At 29.9% G+C, this 11,991-nt stretch overlaps 1 protein-coding gene across 1 annotated transcript; it reads right to left on the bottom strand.

Moving 5' to 3' along the window:
• Positions 1–370: 370 nt before the first annotated feature.
• Positions 371–3,762, bottom strand: LOC129287964 (putative kinase-like protein TMKL1). The gene is made up of 2 exons (XM_054924263.1): positions 2,284–3,762; positions 371–1,487 (listed from the first exon to the last, which is right to left on the bottom strand). The coding sequence occupies exons 1-2, from the start codon at positions 3,704–3,706 to the stop codon at positions 847–849; spliced, it is 2,064 nt and encodes a 687-aa protein (XP_054780238.1). The 5' UTR covers positions 3,707–3,762; the 3' UTR covers positions 371–846.
• Positions 3,763–11,991: the final 8,229 nt, after the last annotated feature.

The raw sequence follows: 11,991 nt of genomic DNA, 5'->3' as shown, positions 1-11,991 counted from the left end.
AGACTAAGTCACAGCGAGTGATAATTGAGGAATTGAGTTAAAAATTGAAGGACTAAGATTAATTTTTCTTAAAATTTATATAAAATTGTAATCATTCTATTTATAAGGCATGATACACTTTCTCTCAAATTTACTACAAAACACAAGACCATTGTCTATACTGTGATCTCATACCTGCTTATGCCAAATAAAAATGCTTAATATAATGGCATAGAGATAAGGATGCAAATGAGTAATTGTTAACATGTGATCATGGAGGCAAATTTAACAAGTCCTGTCGTACTTTGGTTTTAATGTGATGAAAGAAATATGTATTATATATTTATATTTTGAAATACTAGAAATAAGTTATATAGTAATAACTCAAAGCTTGATAAGGAAGTAACTTCTCTAAGATTTAAAATTCAGCCAAACAATAAATGACAACAGTATCCACTGTTTACAAAGAGCACTAAAACTGAGTTTGTCAATATGATCTATGCTCATCACGACACCCATTAATGAGATTAAATTGTCGATTTCTTTAAATACATTCTTCAAATTTGCATTTAAAAAAAATCATCGACTAAAATTGCATAAAAATAAAATACAAGCGAGTTTAGATGTATTCCAATTCTTTCCCTCCATTTCTCATCCTTCCAGAGATAGACATTAAATTTAAGGAAACTATCACTCAAAAGAGTCACATATCTACTATTTAAATGGATCTCAAATGAGTTGAGTCTATCTCTTTCCAAAATCTTGGAGAAAAAACTGAGAGAAAGAAGTAGAAATGATCCAAATCCGAAACAGTCACAGGACATAATAAAAAGGACACAACCTAATTCTCATACTGATATGCAAAATTCAAAAAGGAGTGCCACTCCCACTTCTTGTTTCTGTAGGGCTGTATAAAGCAGACCTATTCCTTGGCCTATTCTCTTCCAACTGTCTCACAACTTCTTCCATGCTTGGTCTCACTGAAGGCACTGGAGCACAACATCCCATTGCTACCTTCAATGCCTGAACCAACCCATCTTCCATTGGACTCCTTATCCCTTTCAGAAGCTCCACGTCAAACACTTCCATGGTTGTCTCCTCCAACACTGCCACTTTCACCATGGAAGGCAAATCCACGACCTCCCCACTCCTCCCGTTCTTACCCGGTTTCTTCCCTATCAATATCTCCAGCAGTAATATCCCAAATGCATAAACATCGGTCCTTGAGTTACATTTCTTCATCTTCTGAAGCTCTGGAGCCTTGTAGCCATCTGTTTTTGCAAGTGCTACCATTTCATCAGCTACAGCAGGAATCATTAGCTTGTCCAGCCCAAACTCAGAGAGCCTGGCAACAAAGAACTCGTCCACTAGCACGTTCTTGGATCGTACATTCCCATGAGTGATTGGAACATCAAGTCCTGTATGAAGATATGCTAGTCCCCTGGCTATTCCCAACGCAATCTTGTGTCGCCTGGCCCAGTTTAGCACTGGTTTTCCAGTTTTAGTTTCTGTGGTTGGATGGCAAAATTGTAACACTATGGTCAATTCCAGGATACTTAATTTAACTTCACCAAAATGAAGCGCACTACACATCAAGCTATTCGGAGATCACAAAAATAATGACTCTACTAACGGATAGGATAATGGTTGCTGATCCTGTCCTCCATTCCCAGAATAGTAAAGGCTAAGCCTTTTTTGGCTTCTCTGTAATGGAATTGTAACTTTTGCTATATGAACTATATAAAACTACATTCAGAATGGTTTTTTAGCAGAAGTGAGATAAACACAGATAAGAGGGTCAAGCAAACACTGATCAGAATATATGAAAAAGTAACGCCTAGATGACCTATGTTCATGGACTTATTGGGATCACGATATCTGGATAACAATAACATCATGACACCGGTCCATAGTCAAATAGCCAATCATCTTCCTCTTAAGAATAAAATTATAAGAGGTATTTGATCCAACTCAAATAGTGTAAGAAATTAACCCCCCTAATCTCCATGGACAACATTTTTCCCATCTTGGGACATTTACTTTTCTCCCAAGGCTTAAGAAATAATCTCTCCCCATTTCAAAGATAGTTCCAAGTCTCACATGAATGCTTTGAATTGAATAAATCTTTGGTCTTATTAGACACTTCACAAACAAGTCAGGGGTACTTCAAGCAATTGGTTACCTCAGTTAAAAAGAAAGTGATTTGGCAAAAAAAAAAAAAAGATACCATGTAAGCATCTACACCAATGGAAAATAAAAGCACTCGAGGGAAATTAATAGGATATAACTTCATATTGAACATACCATGTAAAAGATCGTGAAGTGTTCTGAGAGGAAGATAATCATAAATAAGAAGCTTCTCTCCTCTCTTCCCTTGATAGAAGGCTCTCAAAGGAATCAAATTCTCATGTCGAATCCTTCCCAATTGCTTAATCACGAGCAAGCACGAAGCCCTATCCTTGCAGCTGCCTTCTCTTAATAATCTCAAAGCAATGGTTCCTCCTTCAGCAAGCTTTGCCTTATAAACAGTACCATAACACGTCTTCTCCATAACTTGCCCTGTCGCATTCAACACATCGTCCAATGACAAGTTCTCACCACCTTGGAACAACATAAGCTTCCCTTCACCACCACCTATAGCACCATTACCACCACCATTTTCTTCATCATCATCATCTTCATCTTCCTCCAATTCATCCTCACTATCTCCCTTACCCTTCCTCCTCTTGTTTTGCATATACCCAATAAGCAAAGAAACAAAAACCACAGCTCCAGTCATGAGAGTGATAACTATACCAGCAACTGCACCAGAGCTCAATCTAGGAGTTCCACTACAAGTTCTTAAGGGTAGCCCACACAAGCCAGGGTTATTCCCTTCAAAAACCTCCACACCAAATTTGGATGATTCACCAAAAGTAGGTAAAACCCCACTAAAATTGTTGTGAGAAAGATTCAGTTTCTCAAGTCTAATTAACCCAGCTAAGCTCTGAGGAATTGAACCCGTAAACATATTATTCCCCAAGTCAAGCTGTTTCAGCCCACCAAAACGTGTGATGAATTCAGGGAAAACCCCAGAAAACTTGTTATTACCCAAATCAAGAAATTGCAGATTCTTGCAAGAAGATTCGGGCAATGCCGGTTCAGGAAGAGACCCAGAAAACATGTTGCCATGGAGTCTAAGCGAAACGAGCTTATCACACAAATTCCAGATCGACGGTGGTAAAGCTCCACTCAACATATTGTCATCCAAAACGACATCGTTAAGTGAGGAACTATACCCAAGCTCAATAGGAATTGTCCCTTTCAACGAATTGATGTTCAGGTAGAGACTCTGAAGCATAGGAAACTCTGAAAGCTCCCTCGGAAGCGAACCAGAGAGATTCGCAGAAGGAAGCTGAAGAGAGAGTAGATGTAAAGAGGGGTCTCTGAAAAGCGAAAGATTGGTCCATTGTGGTGAAGACAAGTCATTGCATGACAGGGGAGAGCCATTAGAGAAAACCCATTTGAGTCCCCTCCATTGGCAAAGAGGTATAGAGGAATTCCATGAAGACAAAACGAGGTTATCGGCGTTACCTTGAAGGGCAGCTCTGATTTTACCCAAGAGAAGCTCGACATCCGAAGAAGGCGGCAAAGAGGCTGCAACGGCACTGGAGTTGTTGGTGAGGTAGCTGCAGAATAACAAGATAAACATGAAAATGTAGAGAGAGAGAAGCTTCGTCACCGCCATGAATGAAGTGAAGAAGCAGAGGGGAAAGGTAGCAGTGGGAGCGATGTCTCAAAGGAGGAAAGACACTCTTTTTGGGGAAAGTTGACAGAGTGTTGATTATTAGTAAGCTTCACGTCTAGCATTTCGACGGCTGCGATTCAATCCAGCAATATGAAATCGGATGGTTGTAATTTATTCACCGTTAGTTAAGACTTTGAGAATGTTCATTATCAGGCTTAGTTTCTCATTAAGTTAAAAATTTTAGTGAACCAAGTAAAGAAAATTTCATTAACTTCCCAAATTTACTTATTTCCAACTAAGCAACCCCTAATAAAAGCATACTTATTTATTAGTAATGTCATTGAATTTTTATAATAAATTTTTCCTTTTATTCTCATCAAATATTGATAAGATAATTTAATAATCTCCACTATTGCTACTATTAGTAATTACAATAAAATTTTAACATCACGTAGTCACCTCTTGATTACAAACTAAGGACTTAAATGAAAGAAAATAATTAATACAATAGACACATCTCTCAAAGTGATTAATATAATTGACACTAAAACATTCTTTTAAAAGAGTATGACTAATATTAAGATTAGAGAAGTAAGTGATTATTGTGAGAAAAATCTCGTTTATGGAATAACAAAATTTTCAGACGAATTTTTAAAAAGAGTTGATTGATATAAAAGAATTAAAAAGAAAACATGAAGAAATAAGGAAACAAGGAGACAATAGCGTTTGAATATTCAATAATTTTGTTGTGATGCTTTTTGAAGCTTTGCTTATTGTGTGTGTCCGTGCACGCTTCCCTCTCCTTTGGGTTCCTCCTTTCATTAGTTTGCGCTCTCTAGGGAGCTCTGTTTATTTGTTTTTTCCCAAAATTACATCAAAGTACCACCCCAGAAGAAAATATCTTCTCAAAGTTTTCAAAAACTTGCAAATATTATGCACTAATATTTTAATATATCTAAAATGAATAATGAAATAATAGAATTTATCATGATTTAGGTGTACATTTTTTTGAAATTCATGAAAAATAAATTAAAAAAAAAATAAATGAGTTGACTAGTTAAGCATTTAATCTGTCAATTCTTAAGGGTTGGATTGAATTATAATTTTTCAACCCAAAAAAAAAAATTAAATCTGACACAACCTATATTTTTTTTAACCCATAAGAGCAACAGCAAGTTATCTTTTTCAGTTAATAACACAAAAAAAAAAAGAATTATCTTTTTCAGTTATTGAGACCAAAAAAACAAGATCATTCTTCACTAAGTCATTGTATTCAAAAAAATTAGGATTAAAATTTCTAACCACATGTTTAAATGATGACCATAGTTTAAATCTTCAACTACTTATTTAAATGACCAAATTCCTAGACTATTCATGTTAACTTGAGTTTGTTAAGAAAATAATCCTTTTTGTCCACCAAAAAGACAATAATCTAAAATGTTTATTAATCTATCTTTTGTATATTAAGGAAGGAATAAATTTTAATTCGAGCCTGAATCCTATTAATGTTTTTCAAAATTTTCTATTCTAGACTTTTTTTTATAAAAAAAGGAGACTCGCACACTCATTCACATGCATAAATATGTCAATATCATGTTTAAATTCAAAACTTCTTTAAGAAAGATGGCACTGCCGCTAAGATAGCTAGCCATCAACCTAAAACCTATTAATAACTTATATTTGATTTTGTATAATACAATATATATTTATATATTAAATAACATTTTCAATTATAAGCAATTCATGAATAAAAAGTTACTGAGATAAACATGTGATAGAATTTTTAATTAAGACTTTAACACTCTTAATTGAAAAAATAACAGTTACATTTCAAAATGTTGAATTAATAACAGTTAATTCATTCTTTAAAAAATAGTTAAACCTTCAACAAAAATTTTATAAAAATGAGTTGTAAATATCAATTCAAATAGTTATAAATAAAATTTTTATTACAATCTAAAAATTATTTAATATTTAAATACTTATTTATAATTGAAACTCTTGAATTTATAATTATTTTAATCAATATTTTTGACTTATTTTTTAAAATAAATTTATTAAAAATTTAACTATCATTAAGACCTAACTATCATTTTTTTTTTCCAAAATAGTTCCTAGTGGTCACTAAATTATTTGAATATACTGGCGTTGGACTAATGGGTGAGTGGCTTTGCTGCTCCAGACTAAATGCAAGAGCTTGCCAGTTCGTTTGTGTGTAAATATATATTATATTGACTAATGTGAGCTTACGCGTGAGAAAATAAAAACTATGCCATATTCTATTTATTTTCATTTGAAATAAAAATTCTTTTATTTTCTTTATTTTTTTTTTTTTTTTTTAAATAACATAGGTTTAAATTAGGATTTAAGACTAGTGGTGGGTGTAGTGGTGACTGGTGACTGGCGAAGGTATCAGAGAAAAAAGGGGCCCACATGTTCGGAGGACTGAATACAAAAATAAGAGACAATGATGAGATGGCTTTGTTGAACAAAAAAGAGAACCGGATCGAGATCCTCTTAGAAGGAGCATCCCTCAACGTTCCAAATCTCATCCCTTCAATAAATATTTAATATCTCATATTTTATCATATTATTTTATATAAAAATAATTTTATTTTAAAAATCAATTCTTCCATTAAATTAATTTTTTATTTCATTTTTTATTTTAAAAAATTACTCTAAAGATTTTTACAAAAAATTTATAATTCAATTTATTCAAACTTTGGTTTAACTTATTTAATAAAAATATATTTTAAAAATCTATAGAGTTAGACTTTAAGTAGGTAATTACAATTTAGTTTATTTAAACTCTAAAATAATTTATTTAATAAAAATATATTTAAAAAATTATAAAATAAGTCAGACTGTAAGCAGATATTTATAGTTTGATTTATTCAAACTCTGGCTTGATCCATTTAAAAAAGTTTAAAGAGAGTTTTTTTAGAATAAGTTAAAAGAATTAATTTGTAAAATAAAATTATTTTAATATGAGATGATGTGAAAAAATATGAAATATTAAATATTTATTGAAGGGTTGAGATTTGGGATGCTGAGGACGTTGCTTCTAAGAGGATTTAGATTTGAGGAAAACCTTGGAGGGTACTATTCACAACCAGTAACCTGATACTTGAAAAATTTTAAATTCAGATTTTGAAAATTGTATATTTTACATATCTAGTCTTAATAAACCCCATAGCTCGAATAATATTAATTAATTTTTTAAGTTTTAAATTATTTTATATTAAAATATTATATATTTAAGCACATTATTATAGACATTTTTTAAAAAATAAAAATACTTATGTTATCATATTTTTATTATTTTAGATTTATAAAATATCTAAAAATAATATTTAAGTTTTATTTTAAATATTAATTTTTAAATTTTAAAACCCAAAAATTTTTTTTACAAAGTTTGAGTTTTTTACATTGTTAAAGTATTCCAAAAAATATATTTTATATTTTTTATAAAATAAAATACTCATTTCATTTCAAATTATAGGATACTTTTAAAAAATATTCAATATTTCAAAATATAAGACACCTTAATAAAAATAAAATTTTATTAATGATATATTTTTAATATTACCTTTCCCATATACTCTCTTTCTTCAATATTCTTTCATCAATGGAGTATTAAATGAATGATATTTTTAAAAATTTATACTTTTGTCTTAAAAAGGTAAAGTTGTAAAGTGTATTTAATAAACTTTATTGGTGTATAAAATTTTATTTAAAAATATTTTATAATTTGAAACGAAAGAAGTGATTAATTTTAAGTAAAAAAAATTAAAATTAATTTAAAAAAATGAAAAAAATTGATAATTTGAATATTCTGACTAAGCTTAGCTATTTAGGCTTTTATATAATTTCAAATTTATTCAAGCCAACCTATGTATGTAACTTGAATTAAGTCCAACCTGCCTAAATTACGAACTCTAATATTTTTCACATGGATTAAGTACCACCTATTTCTTCTTTTATTTTTTTGATTTACAAGTTCAACCCAAAAAAAAAAAAAATTGCCGTTAAGTAATGGTCTATGTTTAATGAATCTAAAGCGGGGGTTCACTTGAAGGATATACAACAATAAACAAAGATTCTAAAATAAACTAAGCATGAGGTTAGAGTCATTAGTCATACCACATTCAAAAGTGGACTATTTAATTCAAAAGATTGTATTCCTGTAATCATATTTAAAAGGCACTCTAACCCGGTAGAAGCACTTTCCAAGCCAACCACCTCCATTTATATAAACATCATAAGAGGAGGCTTGTGATTCAATGTTCCTCATTAATGTAGAAATAAAGCTTTTTTATTTGGACTCAATAAAAAATCACTTAATTTTCAATTAACTGGTCAAACCTTATTAAATTATAATATATCAAATTAATGCTCATTAATTCGATATAATATCCTATTCCCAATCAATGGTGGATATGATAATCCAACATCACTAATAATGGGTATGACATTACAGTTTATTACAGATTTGATTGTATATTTTTTACATCAAAATTTTGTTTTACATTGATTATTATTGGTATTGATGCATTAATTTATGTGAATATATTATCACATGATTATTTCATGAATACATTAATAATACGGGAACAGTATATGAATTCTAATTTAATTTTACTTCAAGACTAAACTACTCAAGAATGTCATCCAATATATACTGAATGATAACTTTAAAATCTTGCGATCAAAGACTACAATTCTTCTCTGTACAATATATTATCATTGGTAATTTTGCCTAATAACTCGAATACATATATTAAAGAGAAATATAACTTTTGATTCTTAAAATTATTTTCAATTACTAACTCAGTTATTGAACTTTAATTTGAAAAACTAAATTCTTATACTTTCTTGACTCATGACACCTCAATTCTTATAGTTTTTTTTGTACTCAAAATTTCTCTAATTATTTAACTCAATAAACTATAAAAATTGAATTGTAGTGGATCAAAGTTCAAGAACTAAATTAATAATAGAACTAAAATGTAAGATCAAGTGCAATTACTATGGTAAAAACTATGGCTGTTAAACATAATTTTATTTCCATAAGCCTTTTTGAGGACTGCACCAATCACTATGCTATGCATTGAAATGTTAAGTCCATCGAATCAAAAGAGGAATGTTGGCCAAACTTTCTTCAACAATCTTATCCAATATAAAAATTGTAATATATTTATATTAAATTATTATTTTTTTCATATAATTTTCTCTATTTATGATACTCTAACAATTCCGATCTAATTAACTATAGTAGTGTCTATTCCCCCCCCCCAAAAAAAAAAAAACCACTAGAGGGTCCGCACATCTAAAGTGGAGGCAAGCAGATATAAACGCATTGAGTGGTTTAGATTTGTATGCAATAATATTGGCCATAAATATTTTTTCTAAAAAAGTAAAAAAAAAAAAGATTGCATGCAATAATATATATTAATAACCCTTTACTTTAGAAATAACATAGAGAAGCACTCATTTGATTTGATGATGACATCAACACCATCATTGCCATGCTTTCACTATTCAATCTCACGCTGCTCTTCGCCATTACTCTCTTCCATTATATTTTTCTCCAATTCTTTTTCTTAATTCACTATTATTTTTTGGTAAAATTCTTAATTCACTATTAATTAGTGCAAGACCTTTATTATCACATGTTTGACCGTGACGTAATTAATTTTGTGTAAATTAAATCATACATATACGAAATATATGAAATATAGATTTTTCAGTGTTTATTTTAGATTTAATCTGTGTCATTTTCGATTTGAGGATACTCCATATGCCTAGCTCTTGTATTAATTATAATTTCAAGTGTCAAGTTTTAAAACAACATAAATCAATCAATTTGATAAATATTAATATACTTTGAACAAGAAATTGTACTAAAGCTAATGGCATATATTCTAAACAGTTTTTAGAAACAATATATGCTTTATGTAAGGCGTTTTTGTTTCATTTTTTTAACCCATTAGAAAAGTCAAGTTATTGCTTAAAGTTACCAAAGATCTAATGAGCATGTCTTCATGTTTTTCCAGAATGCTAAGGAATAGTAAAACTAATTAAAGCCGTTAAAATCAATTAACTAAAATTGACATGAATGGTTTTTGCCCAAAAAAAAAAACACTTGACATGAATTATATGGGTTATCGACACTTAAATAAGTAGCTGAAGTTCAAATTACAACTTTTTTATATATGTAACAATTTAATTAAAAAATGTCTACCTTTATTATTTTAAGAGAGATAATATCTAATATCAACGGAGTTTATTTCTTTTACTCATGAAAAAAAAAACAAAAATTAGGTAGGCTTGGTCATCATACACCAAACAACAATCTAGTCATTATGACTTTTATATAACTACTCTTGGAGTGCAGAAAATTTATATACTCTACATGAATTGATTATTACCCTATTCGGTTTTTCTATGGCTTTGTAGTAAAAATAATAATTTAATATCACTATGATATAAATAGATATATTCAGCCATTATGCCTGTGCGCATTTATAATAAAAAAATTCAAAAGGTTTATGATGATTGGCTAGAAGCACTCTGAACCAGTTTATACCTTTAAAAAATCTCTCTCTCTCTCTCTCTCTCTCTCTCTCTCTCTCTCACCGCATATATGCTTTTGAGTTTTGACATCTTTATTTACTTTAGTTGTTGTAAGCACATCAATGCTATTGCATTTCATTTGGTTGTTGCTGAAAAAGTTGGAATTTGTCTTATGAGAAAAAAAAAATGCATTAAGATACTGAATATCAGTATATTTTAATTTGTAAGTACAAGATGCAACTTGTTCTTGCAAATAAGAAAATGTATTGTCACTTTACTCAAAACGTAGTATGATAAATTATTTAAATTTTAGTGGTAACTTTGCTCTTCACAAATAAATTGACATGGATTTAATTTACAAAATCTTAATTTTTAGATACAACGTTTTCTGGCAATTCACCTCCGAACCAGGGTATATATATTTTGGCAACATTATTGTTTGAAACATGATTTGAAGTTGAGAGAACCAATATGCACAATTAAAAAAGTGAATAGACAATTTTGGAATTTGAGACGAAAGTTGTTTAGCATGGTGGGAACATAACTTTTTCATAATGAACACAATGGCCATAGATGATACCCCTCATTGCTTTCTCTTTCTCTTTTGCTTTTTATCTCTTATTATTATGTTTAATTAATGCGCAATCTTTATTAACTAAACGACTTGACCAATTCAATCTTTAATTTGAGTTTTAAGTAGGCGAAGCATTTGAATAGTCAAAAACAACAATTTTTTTATTTAATTCTAATAGTGAGTCTATAATATTAGTCCAAACAAGATTACAGTTTATTGTGCATCTTTTATCCTAGCATCAGTTTGCAAACTTTAGTTTATTGAAATTTTAGTTTTGCAAATTTAAATCCAAGCACACGCTAATGGTTTGGAGGGCTAAACTTAGTTTCAGCAAACCCAAATTTTGATATTTGTTTGTTTAGTCAACTTAAAATTGACTTTTGCAAAATAGAATATTGAATATTAATCCAAAACATACATGTGTACATATAGAAATAAGGGTTAACCAACAAAAAATACATTCGGTAAAAGAGGCTAATCTCTTATAAGGTAGTAAATTAAAATTTGAATTATTATTGACAAAAAATACTCACATTTAATATTTAACTATGTTTTGAATAAGATTCTCTCTAATATAACACATGTGCACAATATAAAAAAGAAATAAAAGTTACTTTTTTAAAAAAAAAAAAAAAGGTTTTGTAAACCAAGGTTTCGTTAATTGGCAGACGAATACAACACCGAGTTTCAATTTTCATCCAAAAATTTGCTGAAATCTCAATCAAAGTAAGCAATAGAGTATGTGGGAAATTATTTCTCTCTTGAGTGTAGCGTGTCAGTTCTTCTGCCTTCATCCTTCATGAACAAACTTCCAAACCTTCAAATCATTTCATGTGGCTGATACTTATAGACAAAGTTCTTTTGTCTTCATCAATGCCAATCTTTTCTCTCTTTGCTTCGCCTTCTCTTGATTGATTTTCTTCTTCAAAGCCAGATGAGTTGGTAAGAAAAAGTTTGAATGAATGCAACTAGATATGGGCCTCCTGCATTGCATAGACTTTGTAATTGGGGCACAAAAGTTTATGTGAATTTTATATTAAATTCATTGATCCATAAAATGGAGATGAACTTATAAATGTTTTTTGTTTTTTTAGTTTGCCACAGATATACTCCAATTAAAGACAATCATGTTTGA

The sequence above is a fragment of the Prosopis cineraria genome, unplaced genomic scaffold (assembly GCF_029017545.1).
Source record: "Prosopis cineraria cultivar Desert tree isolate PC_DT_omini unplaced genomic scaffold, ASM2901754v1 PC12, whole genome shotgun sequence".
Taxonomy (NCBI): Eukaryota; Viridiplantae; Streptophyta; class Magnoliopsida; order Fabales; family Fabaceae; genus Prosopis; species Prosopis cineraria.
Note: the sequence above shows the minus strand (reverse complement) of the source record. Positions and strands in the feature narration are given on the sequence as shown.

Coding starts and splice junctions, on each gene's coding strand:
- LOC129287964 (XM_054924263.1), bottom strand. CDS start 3,706: ATGGCGGTGACGAAGCTTCTCTCTCTCTACATTTTCATGTTTATCTTG. Junction 1,488..2,283: donor ACTTCACGATCTTTTACATG/GTATGTTCAATA, acceptor ATCCAACCACAG/AAACTAAAACTGGAAAACCA.